The sequence below is a fragment of the Neopsephotus bourkii genome, unplaced genomic scaffold (assembly GCF_033783945.1).
Source record: "Neopsephotus bourkii isolate Nb327-2 ecotype Australia unplaced genomic scaffold, CSIRO-AGI_Nbou_v1 NB_1037, whole genome shotgun sequence".
Lineage (NCBI taxonomy): Eukaryota > Metazoa > Chordata > Aves > Psittaciformes > Psittacidae > Neopsephotus > Neopsephotus bourkii.
In genome coordinates, this window is record NW_026901526.1 from 802560 (window position 1) to 822309 (window position 19750).

A 19750-nucleotide genomic window follows, 5' to 3' on the forward strand; every position below is an offset into this window, starting at 1 on the left:
ACATTTTGGTAGAAGATTTGTCCAAAAAAAAGAGTTTAGCCAGTGTTCTTGAACAATGCAGACCCTTGCACACTGTGTTCAGACTGTGCCATGGTTTTCTTTGGGGAGTATGTGTTAGCTGCCAAATATTATATTGACATCAGGAAGTGAGCTTTCTGCTACTGGAAACATGTGCTGCCAAGTATAGCATTCCTATATAAATATGGAAGCAGAGATCAGTGTTTATGGTCCACCTATTCACCCATCTGAACCTCTGTACCCTAATGTCTGAAAGTAAGAGGGAGTTTCAAAAGTACACTAGCGCATTTTTCTCTTCATTTGATTTTGGGCCTGATCAGGCTCCTTGTGAAATCAATGGGCAGCAGGAAGCGCTTACAGAGACTTCATTCCTCATTTGGAAATGTGATGCAATTTAGCAATCACCTCAGGGTGATTGAATTGAGAAAGAGACAGTTTTCAGCATTATCCTAACTCTGATTCCACCAGTTTGAGGCAGGCCAGGGCTGACCATCTGAAATCCCCACTGTCATATTTTTGGTGGTAAGTCAGCTGAATTCTTATGAAAGGCACTGATTTCATGGGAACAGGGACTGATGGTGCTCACATTGCTTTATGAAATGGCAGTCCTCCTGGCTTTCTCTTGATGAATTGTAACAAAATGGCTTGCAGTGTATTTGTATGTGTATGCAGTGTAGTACATTATTAATAGAAAATTAATATACATTTGATAAAACATACAATGAACACTACCGCAACAAAGAAATGTTTAGCTTACCACTCAGCTCAGTTCTGGCCCTAGGAGAAGCTCTCACTAGCTTTGCCTAAGTAGAGATCAAGAAAGAAGAAACAAAAAAGACCATGGAAGATAAAGTACCTCCGTAGTTATACAAGTAATAGCTTTGCTGGACATATGTGTAGTTTGAGTCTATGCATTTATTCAGGCTTTGGTCCACCTGCCTCAATTTAAATATGAGAAGAGGTTAGTATAGAGAAATACATTGATTATATGCAAAGTAATAATTACACCCACATAGATGCTGTGGGATGCATTCAGTTCATTGGTCTGAATGAACCCAATCTTGCCTGTAACAGCCAAGGAATCTTGTTTTAGCATCTGGTGAAGAGAAAGAGGTTTTCTTACATCCAAATGGTTTCTCACTGCTGTTCTGGCCTGGGAGGGCAGTGGGCATTCAGCATGGTGCAGGGTAATGTCAGAATCACTTCAGCTACTACCAGCCAGCTCTGAGAGAAGGAAGCTGGGTTGGTGCCGGATTTGCTTGCTTTTCCTACTGTGATATGCACCTGGCAGAGCTCAACTGGTCTGAAAGATCTGGGACATTATTTCAGTTTCTATCAGTCTCTTACAATTGTTAACTAACATCATTTGTTTATTTGAGCCGATAAAGCATTTCATTGTGGCTGCTATGTTGTTTACATCCTATTTGGGGGTGTTGCAGAATGTTCTTTAAACAAAAAGCTTTCCCCTTTTATTTTTTAAAGTCTTTGTGCAAAATAATTTTCTGTACACTTACACCTTGCCCTCACCCACATTGGTCTTGCTTTTATGTACTCATTTATGTTTCTGTAAAGTGTTTTTCATCCTATGCTTATTTAACATATTTATATAGCAATGTTTCTGTTATATATACAATACAAATATACACTTGTATACATAAATACATAAAGCACTTCTCCTTTGGGGGTTATTATGGCCTGTATTTGGATAGACATTTAATACATTTTAAAGGTGCACTTAACCAGCTTTAAAAGCCTTGGAACTCCACAACTCAGTTTTGCCGCACGTCCTATACAAAGATTTGTGAGGGTAGCTATTACTGTTCTGTATGACTTGGTAAGTGTAGTTGAGTGCAGCGGGAGCCAGGGAGGCTGCATTTTAATCATTAGATTTTCACAGTGTCTGCTTTATTTTTTTTTCTGGAGCTCATATATATGCAGTCCCTTCTACTGTACATCATGTACCATTGTAGTCTGAGCTTTGGCTTAACGTGTTTAAATCTCCAATCTGTGCTTAATAGCAGATGAAGACTGATGTAACAATGTTTTTCTGTCTGTCCTAGGAAGAAAGCATATCAAGGGTACTACCTGTGGTGGTAGTATGCTTACTATAGACACTTACTACCTTAGAAAATGCTTTAGAGAATTATTAACTATGAGCTATACTTGTATGACTGGAAAGATAGAAAATCAGTTAGTGTCAGCCACTATATATAGCCCTGAGCTAGTAATGTATAGGCAACAGATACCATCAGTTCTTTTGGGACTGTCAATTGCCAGCTTGGACGATACTAATACTATTAGTATTTGGGACAGAATTCTGCTAGGAAAATTCCTTTAGAGCAAAATTTAACATTTCTGATTTCAGAATGGAAGGGTTGCAACAAGAAAATAAAAAGGAAAGAATTAAGTATAACCACTATTTTAACTGAAAATTGCCTTTGAAACCGAAAAATTATGGCATTTTGTGTTGAAACATCGGTTTACTTAAAAAGATATTAACATACATATTAACACAATAATGACGCACATGCCCTATATGTGTGATATCACATCCTGTGCCACTTGCAGTGGCTTTCACCTGTAGGGATAGACAGTGTTACTACTGGCACCTCGAACAAGTTTTTTGGATGGTGATATCAAGCAGTCAAATTAAATAAGCGAGGAGCTCCTCACTCTGTTTAGAAGAACAAGTATCCAATTTTCCCCTTTCTACAAAATATCCAAGTGATGGAATTGGAGCAGACAGAAATTTTTCTAAGTAATTTAGTTCAAGTTGTGTCAGTCTGAAATAAGAATAGAGCAAGGCATTCCTTCCAGGAGTGAGGAGCTGCAAAATGCAAAGCCACATACAGTTACAGAGTGCAGTCAGGTCTGTATGTCCCCTTCAGCAGCTCAAGTGGTACTGTTTTAATCCCTGCTGCTCTCCTGGATCTGTGGTGGATAACAAGTCAGTAGTGAAACTTAGCAGTGGTTCCAATGTCCTGTGGCAGTTCTGTAAAACACATGGATACATCATTCTTTCTTGTGTTGTGCTCTTCTGTTCAGGTCAGGGCTATAGCTACCCTTCACTTTATCAATCATAAAGAAAAAAACAATAACAAAACCTGTGCATAGCTAATTCCAGTATTTCAGCTACTGTTTGGAGGAAAATACCTGAAATTAATGCTTGACAACTAGGTGTGATCTGTAATGCACAGAATTACAGAGGACCAGAGGCATCACTTACCTATCCTGGCTTAGCAGTATTTATCTTGCTCACAGCATCACTCCTGAGAACGTTTACAGAGCATTATGCCAAATGTTGTGGGTTTTTTTCATTCCCCATTTGCTTGCACTGTCTAAAGAACCTTGAAGAGCTGCAGAGAGAAAAATAGTCTTATCAGCTTTGTTTTGAAAGCTTTGGAAGCAAAAACAGTGAGAATTCATGAGAGGCAGTAGAAATTCAAGGCTGAAGAGCAGAGAAGGCATGGAGAAAGGCTCGCAGTTATAAATCCCTGGTTCACGTTTCTGGGATCTCAATGGAAATTGCTTTACTGATTTTGCAGAGACATGAGCTATGTATTTTTCCTAGATAAAGTGGCATTATGCCACTGCAAACTGGGCAACAAGACAAGTGTACGAAACTTTGGAGACAGGGAAAAGTCTGGACAAAGAACAGGTGATAGGACCCTGTTCAAGAGAGGGAAGGTATAACAGGGTAGTTGGATCATTCTTGAAATGCAAGTAAAAATTTTGGGGACTTAAGGGCATCTTTAGCTTCCATTAAACTCAGTAGCTGTTTTGCCATGGGTCTTAAAAGGGCAAGTGTTACAGTCATCAAAGGCAAGGCTTTGCCCTTTTCCACATTATTGAGAAAACTCCAATTGATTTTAGATAGTAAGGAGTTATGCCATTTTGTACCACAGAAATAAGTTTATCCTTTTTATTTTGTGTAAAAACTGCTATGAGAAAAAAGCCAAGATATAAAAGGAAGAATGAGTTGAAAATGCAATTCAGTGAAACTGTGGAGCTGCTTTTAGTGTTTGTATGTCAAAACTTTCTTTTGAAATAGTCTCACTGAGCTTACGTGTGTTGTTTTCAGATAAAAAGAAGACTAACGGTGGCATTTTCAGCAAGGATTTATCCCTGTTCCTTCTTAAGTCAATTGGATTTCCACACTGGCAGGTCAAGGGAAATGCTGTATAGAGCATAATCTAAACAAAAGCCCTCTAATAACCCCCAGTTCAGTGGGAGTCCTTCTCCAATGTCAATTTCTTCAAGCCAAAATTTTAAAGAAGGTCACGATTTCTATAGTTCCTCTATGGCTGACTGCAGTGACACATCTACTGATACTGCTCTGAACTAATAAATACACATCGGTACTTAGAGCTTGGTGTGCAAGAAGCTTGAGAAAGTTAATCCAGCCACCTTGAACAGTTCTTAATCTTGTTTGTTAAAATTATCCTGTATGTAATCAAGGTTGTTCAAAGACAAGGTCAATACACAGTTCAGTTCCAGGCACACAGCTGCACTATCGGGCAGCCCTTCACCTGGAACACGAGAATGTCGGTGTCACTGGTCATGAAATAGTTTGTGAACATAACTTTGCCTGATTTTTGGTTTAAGCAGGCATGGGTGTACAGTTGGAGAAATCAGCTTACTGCAGGAACTCCTAGGACAGTTTGGAATGCTGTTTCATTTATACCCCTGCAGACATCACAAGCTCATTTAAGCCATGCACCCATCTGAGTTCTAGACTGATTTATTCAATTTTTTTTATTTTTTTTATTTTTTAAGGAGAAATCAGGACTCAAGGTCTGCCTGGGAGATGCACTTCAATGTAGTAACGCCCTAACAGGTATCTCTGACCTAACTGGAATAGGGGAAAACTCTTTGGAAGCCAAGGTGCAGTGGGAGGATTTTACTGAGTCTATCAGAACTAGTGCAGCTAAGAGATGCCTCAGAGAAATCCTGTATGCCAGCTCTGAGAAGAGAGCACCATCAGATGTATTTTAAACTTACATTTTCTTATTTTGCAGCTAGATTTTATAAGAGGTAATGTGAGCTGGTAATAATTGTTTCCTAGACACACAGAATAGAGAGGTCTGTCAGGCCCTGAAAGCAACACAAGGCTGGCAACCACAGGGTTGTGGCGTGCTTGTTTACTGCAGGGTTTATTGTAGGGGAATGCAGAGTACCACTTAAAATGAGAAACATTTGTCAGAGAGCTCTATGTCTTGCCAGAAGGCACTGGGGGTGTTTGTGGAAGACAGTACTGGCGTTGCCACTGCTCTCTCATGGAAGGCAGCCAATGGGTTGGTGGGTCTATCTTGACTGCAGCGCTTTGCATGCTACCATGCAGACTCATCCAGTAAAGCTGTAGCTAGGGATGGAAGGAAGGAAATCAATGAATCACCAAGAATCACTGCACAGCCCTTCCTGCTTTCTTTTGAGGGGTTTCGTTAAGCCTCTGACTAATAAAAGAACTGAAAACGCACGTAAGGCCCTGGTAATTACTGTGAGGCTTTGCTTTAAGTAAGTCATCGAAGGGGTGTTTTCACAATTGTAATGTTTGCTCTTGCAGCTTTCTTTATTGCAATATTAAACCACTCTTTAATCTTCACCAAATCAGCCACATTGGTGAACAGCAAGCTCATCTTGCATTTCAGCTACTATGGTTCTCTTCCACTAAGTAGTTCTTATCAGTTTACCAACAAGGATGGTGAAACTAAACCCAGGATGTGGCCTTTCCTGAATTCACAATCTGAGTCTTGCATACATAGCAACACTCCAAGGGGAAGCTCCGAGAGGAAGCCCTTGAAAATTGATCTGCTAAGCATGCACTAAAATCTGTGGAGCAACTGTGTATGGGTAAGTTCTTGAAAATACACCTTTAACAGTGCATTGCATTTGTTTACTTAATCCATGTGGTCTCACACTGTTGTCCTCATCTTGATTTCTTTATCACTTTACTAGCTCTGCTGCAGTAGATTTCAGAGGGTCAGCAGTTTTAGGTGATAAACCCAAAGCCATTCTACAAAGTATGAGCTCCACTCTCTTGCCAAAAGTTTTCTCTTTCTAGCTAAGGGATATTTAATGGTTTAAACTCATATCAGTTTCCTTTTAATCTTTGTTTTGTAATCTTTTTCAGACATGTCACCAAAAACATTTGACACCTTGCTCTACTCACTGAGTAGGGTGGCTGCAGTCTCAAGAAAGCTTCTTCCTCATGCTATTTTTAGTGTCTCTTTGGATTAATTCCCTACCTCTCCAAGACCAGTCAATGCTATTATCCCACAATCCACACTGCAATCCTACAGAGGGTGACATATATTAACTCCTTTAGACATACAAGCCTTACACTAAATTCAATTAAGGAATTCAGAAAGATTCTGAAATTATTCAAATATAGTCATTAAAAAAAAGTCCAGACAGAAAACTATATGGTATGTTCACTCTGAAGACTCCAGAGACAAAAGCTGCCCTGCTCTGTAAGGAATGAATTACAAATCAGGGCAAGGTGTTCTGAGGAAAACCTGAAAGGACATAAAAAGGCTGTCCTAGTTAAAATAAAAATCAGCTTCTAAAAGGGGTTAGCAAAATGGTTGCAGCTTTTGTGGATAGGCGAGGCTTGAGAAAATAAGAGTGTAATTACATTTTTTATTTGAAATGAGGACTTTCTAGGAATAGAGTTACACATTCGGTTTTGATTTGTGCTTCTGGTTTGGTTTTGGCTTCTGCTTAAGATTTAGCCTAGGTTTTGTTTTCAAGCATAGCTGAACCCCGGAGTTATGCTTTCTGTGTTCCAGAGGGTCTTGACAAGGAAAACAGAGCCTCTTTAAAAGTAGCCAATTAAAATAGCTTATTTTTATTTTTATCTTCTAATTCTCTGTAGGGCATTCTGTTACCAGTTACATAGCAGAGACAAATCTACTTCTACAACAGAAAAAGGCAGGTAGTTTCAGCTGCTGGACTGTACGAAGTCCCTGGGGCTTCAAGGGTCCCTTGTCTTGCAGGAGATGGGAATGGTGTTAATACACCAGCTGAAAGCTGCTGGAGAGGCCATGATGGGAATGGTGTTAATACACCAACTGAAAGCTACTGGAGAGGCCATGGAGCGCTACTGGAGAGTAGGCAGACAGATATCTCATTAATGGCTTTTGCACAGATAACAAGAGGGAAGGAAGGAAGCAAGCAACTGAGGGAGATGCAGCAAGAAGTGACACTTCACATGAAGCTGGAAGGGAGAAAGGAAGCAAGGCTGCAGCCCCAGAGTGGTTCTGCTGCTTGGGACTCTGCCACTGGCCCTGCTCTTTTCCACATACAGAACACTACACCAATGGTAAAATTTGGGGTTGCATCTAAAAGGGAACTAGGAAATTGAAGCCCTTCTGATTCTGTGCTTGACCTGGAAGTAAAACTCTAATAGTAACTGAAAATCCTGGCACTCCTATTTGTCTTAGGTTGAGAACGCATGACCAAGATTTCAGGTTTGAGAGAGAAAATTAGGTTCCTAAATCCCACATCTAGGTGCCTGAATAAGCTACTTTCCCAGAACCTGCTGGGTGATTACCAGTAGCAAAGATCAAGCTACTAATCTTGGTGCCTAAAAAGGATTTAGGAGCCTCACATTAGACACCCACTTTTGAAGCATGCGGACGTAGAGTTTTAGCCCATTCCTGCTTTATGTAATTTTATTTTTGTGAAGACTTTTTCCAAATGCAAGCTCAGGACTCCTCTTGGTGTTGTGTGTTAACAGACGGTGTTTGCAAAAGATTTGCCCTCACTCATCCCACAGCCCATCATCAGACATGACAGGAGTTCAGACATATTGCCTGAAGGCTGCCAGCAGTTCTCCCTGTTTTTACTGACCAAGGAAATGCGTTTGGCAAAAGGCAATAAATGCATTAAACTGAACGACGACTTTAGCAGTAAAATAGCCCCAGCTTTTCCATATCTGAAGTAAGTTTCCACAGTAACTTGAGAAGGAATATCAGCCAGGTCAGAAGTGTAAGCACTGTCTTCATTTTTTAATCCCGGCCAGTTATTTCTCTTGTTTTTATGATCTTCAAGAGAATAAACTGGCTAGGGAGGCCTCAGTTGTGTAGATGTGCCAGGTAGTCATATGGTCAGAACCCACACCAGCTGAGTATTGACTTCATTGCCTGATGTATAACCGAGGAAAAATGTTACTTGTTGTCCATACAGGTACAAAGGGGAGAAGTGAAATCCGAGTGTATAGTAATGCCACAAACAGAAGCAATGCTTGTTGCAGGGAAATGGAAGGCATGTCAAAACCGGTGAGAACTGGGACATAAAATGGTAAAAGTCTCACAATACTAAAAACAGGACAAAAAGAAGTGTTTGACCAAGTTGTTAGCCCCATGGTGTTACGAGAGGTGCACAAACCAGGCAGAACTGGCCATGTTAGTGTAAATACTTTTGTCTGTTAATTACATGACAAGTCTATGCACAATGGAGTACTCCTGCATTACTCTAACAGTTGGGTACTGCATGTGAGATTAGCAAGGTCAATATGGTTGTAAGTGACAACTGATTCCTCTACAAAGAGCAGCTGAGCTGCGGAGGACAGTATCAGGTGCTTTGGTTGACATGTAGATCACATCTATCTTACCTTTTAAAGCAAATACATGTGCTTCTTGTTCCATGCCCTGCTAGTTAGTCTTACCTATACTCCCTATCATGCACAGTGGATGTCACAGGCTAACGGTTCAGTGAGTTCACAACTAGCTCAATCCTAGTTCAGATGTGATGAAAAATTCCTGTTGGTGGTGGTGCAGTTTCTAACTTGCAGGTTCCATTCTGTTCCATAAATTGGGCTAATGCACAATGGAAATAAAGATAATCTCTATTCCATGTAGTTTCCACTCTGAGTGAGGCCAACATACGTATGGAAATGCAGTATGAGGTTGGAGTAGGATGCAGGAGATTTGCAGAGAACAGATATAACTGGACTTCTATTCACATGCCAGTTCCTTCTCCACAGCCTGATTCTGTGAACACTTGCATGTATATCTTTGCATGGTAAGAAGTCCAGCTGAATTAATAGGAATAATCATTACGTACTCAAAGTACATATTTGTTAACATGTCAGTATAGAATAGGTGTGAGCAGAATCTTCCAAAGTGATCAGCCCTGCTGATACTGCTACTGAAAATGGTGAAAGATTGGTTTGGGTGCTTTTAATTTACTTCTCTGGGAGCACAGTTATATTGGTCTGGAAGGGTTTGAAGAATCTGCCATGTAACTTTGGCTGGAGAGCAGATCTGGCCTGGCTTGCGCACAGGCCTGGTCTGACTGAACACTGGAAAATATTATTTTCAGCTAAATTCCACAGAAAATATCACTACTTTTCAAAAGTACTGAAAGGATATATATTGCGAGCTCTGAACATGATCAAATGTTTTAAAAAATATTTATTGAACAGATCTTTCAACAAAAAGTAGAAAAACTCACAAAATAATCGACTTGATAAATAATATTCCATCAGCTTTACTGTTTGAATGTTTTTGTGGTAAAAAAAAAAAAAAATTTTAGAAAGGAAATAAACCAAAAATATGGCCTGACAGAAGCATATTTCCAAAGCAATTGCAAATGTTGTCAGTAACCAGCAACCTAGCCTGGATGAAGACACCTCCCAGTCATTGTTATTCTTGAAGCATTTTCTGACTCTTCCTGTTGTTTTGGCGGTGGGTGGCTCAGTGACTCACCCCAGGGCCTCCAGCCAAACAACAGGATCCCAGGGAAAGGAAAGTCTTTCTATCACCCATTGCTACCAAGGGATTGAAGCACAGGAGCCCTCCTTCCCCCACCCTAAAGCAAGGAGGGATTGCTATAAACTACTCGATCAAGTAAGGAGACCAAGAGGCAGAGGAGGGGCTGGCTGTGGCAGTGAGGTATTGCTCATCTTGCACCTTGTTCACTGGTATTCTGCTAGAACAGTACTAATGTCTAGATATTACTTCCTGAAACACATGTACTTCCAACATTTTTTTCTTTCAAGTACTGAACTGATCCAGTCTTGGTTGTACACTAGAACCAAGCATCAGGTTATATTGTGATTTCCAACACCTATAAGCAATGTTGAAATAGTTGTTTCGTCTAAAGCTCTGTTATGTGATGAAGACGACAGGAAGGGGTTATGCCAATTCAATTAAATAAAAATGTTAGGTTTCCTCAATGAGGACTTGAACAGTTGCCAACATTTTACATTTCTCCTAATGCAGATGAAGCTATTCTGCAAAATTGCACTTTCTGTCAGCACTGTAATAAACCCTGCAAAGGAGTTTGTGCTATCATTACATCTACTTCAGTAGATGTGATGATACAAATTGTCACTTCACAGGTTTTAGCTATTTCTACCCATCTTTTGTTGACATGTGGATTTGACAGGCAGTGTACGAGGAATAGCCACCTCAGCTAGCCCTTAAATAGATTTCATATTTCATCATGTAACTCATCTTGTAAGTCTAATGGACTAACCCGCAGGCTCCCTAGCTGTAGTCTGCACATGCAGACTGAAAATAGGTCTCCGTATTTGTGTGTGATGACAGAAGTTAGATAACCAGTTGATTAATAAATTGATAAATAATACATTTTCCAGAAAGAAATTCTATCTCATAGACTGTCAGGATAGCAAGGGCCCTACAGAAATGGGAGTTAGATCTGTGCCGCAAACCCTGGTGCATTTTCTCTGACAGATATTTTACTTGTTTTCACATGCTTCCGGTGATGGTGATACTCCCTGTCTTCAGCCAAACTATTCAAACAGTAGCAAGTCAGGTGAAAGCAACACGCCACACTTTTAATAAGTGCTTACTTCCTTCATGAATGTGATTAGGGTGCTCAGACTGAAACTGTAGTTATGTGGACTGCATTGTCCCAGCCTTCAGCCTTGCCTTTGTTCCTCCTTCTTTTCTCATTCTTCTATAAAGAAAAATAACTAGTCTGTAGAAGTAATTGATGTCCACCTATTCTCAGCACTGAACAAAAATGGCAGCAAAGTATTAGCTTCAGTGTCTGACGTGTTGAACCTCAGAATATAACTCCAGTTGACCTAACAGAGCTCACTGAGATTTTGCTTTTCAGCTCACCCATGGGGATTAAGAGTCTCCTAACCTGATCCAGCTGTAAAGGAAAATATATTGTCTTAGCTTGTCAGAGCATAATACATAGGTTGTCCTTGGTCCTGTTCCTTATGGAAAGATGTAGGAGAGAAGAAATTTCTTAAAACTATTCTTTGCCTAGCCATCTTCTTATGGTACCCCAAACTTATTTGCCTACATCTTGACTCCAAATTAGCATTTTTAACATTAAATAGAGATACAGTGGTGTTCCTGTAAAACTGTGTTTTACAGGATATAGAAATACAGGGTGTTCCTGTAAACACCCAAGGAGCTGATGCCCCAGAGTTTTATAACTCCAAATATATGCTAGTGTATATCATAAACACATTTTAAAAGTTGATTGGCACAATATATAGGAGTTTGTTAACAGCTTTTTGTTACTACGACCATTTCCTATTGCTACTGAGCGGTCCTAAGTACAGTATGTAGCAGCACAGAATGCTGATAGTCAATTTTTGTCTGTTCTTTTGCATGGGTTTTTTTCCCTTAAAAAGGTTTTAGTCTTATCCAAGCTGTCTGGAACAAAAATCTGGATGAGTGTAAGCATAGATTAATGTGAATCAATCTATTCCTGATAACAAACTGCCCAGCAATATAACAAATTACCAAAAGCATGTATGTGTGAAAATTTTTGTGCCTTTTCCAGCTGTCTCTGAGTTATCTGGAATACCTGCTTTTAGCAGGTGCCCAAGATGATTTTATTTTCAGTTGGCTACTTACTGCCTAACTATTGCATGCTGTGGAAACCATTTAGGCCTCTCTATCACTGAATAAATGGGAAAGTAGAAATGCAGAGAACAGGAAAATGTTTATGGTATCTGTGAAGGGGCAGATACACAGTCTGCTAGGAAGCTGAAATGCTATGGGTATATTTTGGCTCAGGGATCTTACCCACTTTTCTTGGCGACGTTGTTTCCTTATCAGACCGGACGTGCATTGTATTTTGCATGTGTCAAAAAGTGCTTACCAGCAGGACTTATTCTGATAGCTACAACAGGAAGTCTGAAATACACCAAAGGAATGAAGGCTTGGGAAGCCAGACACTGAGGAGCTGCAGTAACAGCTATGCTGGATAAGGAGGCTGAGCTATAAACAGTTCAAGCCTATCAATGCTGGAAGTTGGATTGGAGGAGATGGTAGATAGCTGGGGGAAAAAGAAAAATAAAAAGCACAAGAAAAATGCCAAGCAGAGAGGGGCTGTCTTAAATTCAAGAGCAGCTCTGTGCAAAAAAATGTCTCCTAAATATTGTCTTGGAGAATAACTTAGTCTCAAATTCATAATATGTGAATTCTGGCTTGTTCTTATGAGTTCCACCAAAAGCTTTTCATTATGAATTGTCTCTTTACCTAACTTTCCTGACAGAGTAAGAAATGCAGGAAAGGAGTGTGCTGGCCTGGCAGTTCCTGCATACTCTCTATCTGCCCAGCATTAAATTCTGCACAGCTGCCAAATCTCCTGTAACTCTACCTTTTTCCAGCCCCATGTCCTGCAGTTCAGAAGCTCCCAGACAAACAGAAATGAAACTGGGTAATGAGGAAGATGGACGCATTTTTTTTCTGTTAATCCTTTTATGAGTGGATGAAAACATAGTTTTATAATGGATGCTGGGTTACAAGCATAAGCCATAGTATTGGCTGCTGAGAAATGTATAATGCTTGTATTTAAGTACAATAGGCTCTTTATAATCAGATATTTTATAATGTTCTAAGATGTTCTCTTCTGGCATTGGTGGTTTGAAAACAAAGCTGACACTGTTAAAAACTATAGCTTAGGCAGACCAATGCACAGAGCTGGGACTGACGAGAAACCTGATACATTTTTCCACTGCTTGTGCAGAGGAAACCAAATGGAAAAGAGAAGCCACAGAAACTCAGTTTGTCAGAAGCTTAATGTCCAGTAACATCGTACACAGGAAAACTGACGACTGCGGTTAGAGCAGAAAGTGCATCTTGTTTTTCAGTACTGAGGTCCACTGCAGTCTCATACTGCTGCTTATTTTTTAGTTAGGCCCAAGAAGAATGAGCTCATTGCAGTTTACCACAACAAAGATAAGATATATGTCTGGATAGATAGCGGCTGGATTTATTCAGACATTTAGAAAATTAAAAGCATGGTTCAAACACATACTTCTGTTTTGTTTCCTCTGAGACAGCCAACCGTATAATCATTCCATGCGTTTCAAATAACATAAGAAACTGAGACTGACTCACTGTTTCCCGTTTCACTAGCTCAGGACAGGATGCAAAGCATATAAACACGTTCTGTGTGAGTCTTTATATGACATGATGTTCCTTGCTCCAAATTTTCAAGCCCACTTTCTTTCATATCCCTAGAATGACTGTCTGTGGTCTCTCTTCCAGCTGTCCTGACTCCCCGTACATAAGCATGAAGTACAATTTGGGACAGCGGTACCTTCCCTTCCGTAGCTTTCTTCTTTCTGCCACTGTAATTATGCTTAAGCTTCTCTCTGACGAGCAAGATCAAAATATCTATACATCAGTAACTCTCCAACAGAGAAAGAATGGACCTAGACTGGTGTTCTTAAAAGGACCTTGGTTGTTAAATAGCGTGTTGCAACTCCAAGGGAGGTGCTCACAAAGTCAAGGGACAACCACAGAGTGACTAGTTGACAAAAATAGCCAAGTACAGCTTTTCAAGTTCAGAATCCAGATCTGAGTGACTCCTGAAGCCAATGAATCAGGTCATCAAGTGTAGCATAAATTGGTTTCCTTCCATTAAAATATCCAGAGGAGGGCCATCAGGATGGCCAGGAGGGTGGAACACTTCCCTTATGAAGACAGGCTGAGAAAGTTGGGGCTGTTCAGCCTGGAGAAGGCTGTGTGGAGACCTCATAGCAGCCTTCCAGTATCTGAAGGGGGCCTATAGGGATGCTGGAGAAGGACTCTTCATTAGGGACTGTAGTGATAGGACAAAGGGTAATGGGTTAAAACTTAAACAGGGGAAGTTTAGGTTAGATACAAGCAAGAAGTTCTTTCCTGTGAGGATGGTGAGGCACTGGAATGGGTTGTCCAAGGAAGCTGTGAATGCTCCATCCCTGGTGGTGTTCAAGGCCAGGTTGGAGAGAGCCTTGGGTGACATTGTCCAGGGTGAGGTGTCTCTGCCCATGGCAGGGGGGGTGGAACTAGATGATCTTAAGGTCCTTTCCAACCCTAACTATTCTATGATTCTATGATTCTGAAATACATTGTCTACTGGATAAGGAAGTAAAGTCTGAATACATAAATGAGACTGTCTATTGGTACTCAAGACTCATGAGATGGTGAAATAAACTGTGGCTGATGGTGGACCTACAGTTTTGGGAACAGAAATATGAAGCACGTATGTGCAGAGCACTCTATCTTTTGTTTTGCTAGCAGCAGCAAAGGAAGCATACAGTAAGAGAGAGATGGACAGAGGTAGCTCTGGAGAGTAAATTTGCTGCACCCTTTTGACAGTGACATATATCTACTGAATACCTCAAACATACAACATCCTTTGAAATCTAGCATTCTAGCAGAGTGGCAACCACATTTCTACAAATATGATCCTGACTTGTGTCAATTGCAAGTGAGTAAACATTGATCCAGTTCCTTGGAACATAATTTTACTCTCTGTAGTACATCTATACAGTCCCAGTCATGAAAGAGTAGGAAAAACATGCTCTGCAGTAAAAATAACCTTACAGGGTCTGTTGGTATTGCAAACAAACAATACTCAAACCTGATAGCTAGAGTTAAGTAGTTCTATTAGAAATAGCTTGAAAATATCTTTCGTAAAAAGAGTACTGAATACAGACTAAATGCATTTTGGTCTTTAGTGCCTACATAAAAGCATCTAGGCACAAAGAGTTTTAGTGGAATTTTTCAAATTAGCTCTGAATCAAATCGAAGAGGTTTAAACATTTCCATGCTACAAAGAAAAGGTGCCTATCTTGGGTTTTTAAGTGCTTAAATACATTTGCAAGCCTGCTCTTTCATATTTTTAGTATTATTGAGTGCAGGGGAATTTGGGCACTGACATTTCTATTCTCTGAGATGTTTCAATGCTTCCATTAAAAATTCGGAATAAAATATCTGCATTTAAAATGTCCCTCGGCATGAATTTTCAGAGTAACTTCTATATGTGACCATCGAAATATCTTGGCTTCACACTGATATATTCAAGTTCATTGGAGTTTTACTTTATATTCAGATTTTAATATATGTAATAGTTGAAAACAAGTGAACAAGTGTTTCAAAAACAATTTAAGAAAGAACAGAAAACATGGCTAAACAATGTATTTCTACACTGTTATAACCGCATTTTTCAATGTAAATTGACCCTCTTTATGGGGCTACAACCAAATATATAGGTAAGTTGTAGGTAATTATAATAAAATACCACTTTATGTATATTTGCTGAAATACAGATGTAGCAAGATAATAGGAGTTTGAGATTAGCTTTCTCTTTTTGTACCATTCTGCTGAGTTAAAGTAAACATCAGTGGAAGGGATAGCAATGGGAAAGGCCTGCAAATTTAGTCAGCATGTTTGTTTCTTCATTTTAGTAAACCATCAAAGACTGCTTATCTTTTGCATCTTCTTATTTTTGCTTTTGTAAAGAATTTGACATTTATTCTTTGCACACATTGGAAATTGCCAGTAGGCCACAGCAAGGCAGCATGGCTGTCCATATTATTTCCTGGTTTATGCAGTGGTGCTTCAAGAATATTGAACAATACGTAAAATTTCTACATTCTCTAAATCTGAAGGGGATTATTTGAGCCTCAAAGGAGAACTGTGCACAAAAAGGCAATATTTTGCTCCAAGCAATGTGAACTAGGAAAGAATATATAAATACAGCCAGAGACCAATAAATCTGTAACAGCAAATCCACTGTGGCAGTAAATGGATTCCCTTTAATAATGAAATACCACACTGGCAAAAGTAAATATATAACTCAGGCTACCCCAGCCATTATTGGACTGCAAAATAATGGTGTTTTAAAACAGAGAGTCCTTTCATTCTCTTGAGTGCCCTTTGGTCATGTTTCAAGTTTTCTTCTGCAACTACAAGGGCTAAAATCTCACTTGAAAAAACGAGGAAACTGAGAGTGTCACACAGTCACTTGTTCTGGGACTCAAAGTGAAACTCCAGATATTCCAGAGTTGGCAGTAATTCCACAGTTGGCAGCAGTACCAATGACCAAATTTCTCTTTATGAAACAAAGCACACATTGGTACTGAAGCTACGTTTCTTAGTTTGAGGAAAGAGAGAAAAACATTTCTTCAATAAAGGAAAACTTATTTGCTCATAGGGAGAAAAGAGAAGACTTCTGTTCAGTGAACACACAGGAATAATCTTTTGCTACAAAGATTGTTGAAATTTTATAAAACCTTAAATGTTTTCTTAAAGAAAAAAAAAATAAAAACCACTGACAGGAGTTGGGAGAATCGATCTTCTGCAGCTCAGATGCTCCAGCCCGGAAGCTACCACTCAGCTTTGGCCAGAGTTTTGCTTTCAGTGAGTTATTTCAGCTGTTCCCCTTCTATTCATACTATTCATTACTGTGCTGCTGCTACCCATACCAAGTTTGATCTAGCAAAATTTAGCTGCCTTTGATGTTTATCCTAGTGAGTATCTCATTGGGACACAGTTCTCTTGATGCTTTAGCAAGGCATTAAGCCTTAGGACTCTCTGAAGTAGAACTCGAGATGCATGACATAGTGCAGGGCAAAGATACTTGGCCCTTTCATTTCTTCCCAGCTCTTTACATGAGGCTGGGGACCCTTTTCCACACTTGTCCCTGTGATACGGGTAGCTGCTGCAAGGCTGCAACACTGTGTGCCCTTTCTGCCAACAGTGAATTCCAGCTAACCACCCCAGTCATCATCTTCAGCAGTGGCCGCACACTGAGAACTCTTCGGGATGCTGCTACTCAGATGACCAACACTGAACCAAATCAATACTCTCTTAGATATTCAGACAGTTTCTCTGGGTCTCAAAACCCAAGGAAGAGATCCAGTCCTCAGGCTTCTTACATTTTGCAGAGGTTCCATTTCAGTGTAATAAAATAATATTCCTTTCTGCATCGTTTCAGAATTAACTTTTCAAGCGGTGGTTTGTAAATGCAGTAAATAAAAGATTAAAGTCCCTCTTATCTCATCAGCAATAGCATTACCTGGGATCAATTCACTCTCCGTGTTCAAATTTATCTTTTTGCTTGAAGGTTTTCTGCTGCAATAGTTGCTGCTTTTCTAGCCCGTTCTAACTTTAGGTCCTATGTTGGCACAAAGCTAGCATAAAAGCAGAGCACTGGCACTAACACCCTGCCATATGCTCCTATCAACTTGACAAAAGTGTCATCATGTGGCCCACCTCTACTCTGAGTCAAGTTTGTATTACTGTGTGATCCTTTCCAATGATGCTGAAAACACAGTCTTGCTAAGGAGAACTTACATGTTTGCTTCTCTCATGGGTGCTTATACCTAAGTTTGTTCAAATGAAGTGCTAGAAGTTCATTGCCTACCATTAGATATCTGATGAGAGCACCAGCTTTTGTCACCTGCAATGGGCAGAGGATGTGTCATAACCTTAAGATGTAGAAAGACAATTTCTTTAACTAAACAAAAATTATTCCACACACGATGCTGAGCTGCTACTGATTTCCTCATCCCATGAATAAAACAGTACCGTTGTTGGAAGCACTGTAACTTAGCTCCCTGGAGTTCCTGTATGAAAAGCCATTCCAAAACTTCCCTTTATAGAGAGAAACAGTCCTCAGGGGACTAAAAAAAAACCAACCGACCAACCAAAAAAAAACCAAAGAAATTTTAATTACTACAGTAAGTAGGGTTGACTGCTTAATGAGTAGGGAATTTTGTGGGGTCAACTTTTCCTGAGAGGGGACAGAGACTGAGACAAGCAAACATACAACAGCACACACTCGCTGTGGTTGAGGTTTTGTGATTAACTGCCATCAGCTGCCTTGAATCATTAAAGCACAGAGCACAGGAGTATTACAAGATGATGTTTTGATAGCCTTTAACTTTAGAGCTCTGCTTGGGTTTCTTCCACTGAAGTCTGAGAAATGGCTGTGAGAAGCAGGGACACCAAAGTTTCCCAGACCAGTGGGTTTTGAGGAGAAGAGAGCGATTCTATGCTGGCTTTAGTATTAGACAGCCCAGGCAGGAGGCTCACTCTGCAGCAAGTCCATTACTAATGGGGCAGATACAGTCAAGGCTACTTGCAACTTTTCAAATTAAAAAAAAAAAAAAAAGAAAAGGATAAAAAGGAAGGAAAGAAAAGAAAAAGAAAGCACCCAGTTTTCATTAAGAGGAAAAGACAGTGCTCTCCATCCCTAACTCTGTGGAGCCCAGAGCCTCTCCCTGCTGAGGCACCTTGCTGGAGTCATTTCCTCACCCTGTGCTGGTGGCCCCTCATCTCCTCCTGGCTGCAGGATGGCAGGTCTCTCAGGGAGACACGCTCTGCCTTTAACATGAAACAGCTTTGGTTTTTGCCAAGGCCACTTTACACAACACAAAGGAGAGGCGGGTGAGGGCTCTTGTTGCATGCTTTACTCCCTCATTCCTGGCTGTGTTACACCCCACTACCTGGGCTCCCTCGCTGCTCGTAAATGTCCCCTTTTAAAGTATCCCCATCTACAGTATAAAAGTTGGTGATGTATAATATATTCTAAAGAAAGATTTGCCTCTGTTCAAAAACCTTCCTGACCTCATGGCCGAAGAAGAACAAAATAATGTATTAACAAAAACATGGTTCACTGCCAAAGAAAAGGAGTTCCTGTAAGGACTGAAACAATAAATCTCCTCCGTACTGAACTCCCAGAGGGAGTATGTTGTGTTTCCTCCTGTTCTTTATCAAAGTCCCCAAAATAAGCAGGAATGGGCAGTGACTAGGCACAGTCTCTACACACCTTTTTCCATGGAGTAATTAAGGCCTGCCTCAGAGTGAGAGAGCACTCCCTGCCCAGCTGTGTGAGGCAGAGCTGACAGCACTACCACCACCAAGCATGAAGCTCCTAGGGATTGCCTTCTTTTTCTTAGTTGCGCTCTGTGTTTGCACTGTGGGAGGTAAGTTCTTTGGCTTTTTTGGATGTACTTGTCACATCTGTGGGGTGTTTTGTGAGCAAAAGCTTAGCTGTCAGTAGCTGGATGCTGCTGGCTTTTTTTCCTTGCAGTTCAGTGATTGAAAGTCTATGTTGGAGAAGAAGGTACTAACTGGTAGTTGAGTTATATGTGTTCAGTGAAAAACTTTTCTGCCATTGTATTTTTGTGACAGCTCTTTCTGGTGTCATGAAGCTCCTCAGTCTAGGAGAAGTTAGGAACAGAAGTATATTTACAAAGGTTTTCTGTTCTGTTTTTCTTCCTTGAAATAAAGCATCTCTTGCAGAGATGGCTTAAAGGGGGGGAAGTGAAATGTCTGTCAGATTTTGCAAATACTGCTCTTGCAAATCAAATCTATCCTTGTGGGTTTCCATGGCACTATGCCAGCAATAAGTTTGGCCAAGGGTATCCCTCAGAAATTATCTTAGTTTTGCCTCCAAAGATACAGGGGCTTACAGCATTTATTGAGTGTCAATTAATGGGGGATGCAAGCCTAGGGGC

The 19750-nt window shown here is 40.3% G+C and overlaps 2 protein-coding genes across 6 annotated transcripts in view; both read left to right on the forward strand.

Moving 5' to 3' along the window:
• TRMT10A (tRNA methyltransferase 10A) overlaps positions 1 to 19750 on the forward strand; it is a 286742-nt gene that overhangs the window by 14207 nt on the left and 252785 nt on the right. The gene's annotated exons all lie outside the window — the stretch shown is intronic.
• Positions 18994 to 19750, forward strand: part of EMCN (endomucin) — a 54592-nt gene continuing 53835 nt past the window's right edge. For 2 of the 5 annotated variants that reach the window (XR_009726616.1, XM_061360924.1), the window contains exon 1: positions 18998 to 19216. Coding sequence is in view for 4 of the 5 variants with exons in the window: in XM_061360924.1 (XP_061216908.1) it covers positions 19156 to 19216 (61 nt within the window). In the remaining variant the exon portion in view is untranslated. Of the gene's footprint in view, positions 19217 to 19750 lie in introns of all 5 variants that reach the window. The other 3 variants (XM_061360922.1, XM_061360923.1, XM_061360925.1) reach the window with 3 other exon arrangements.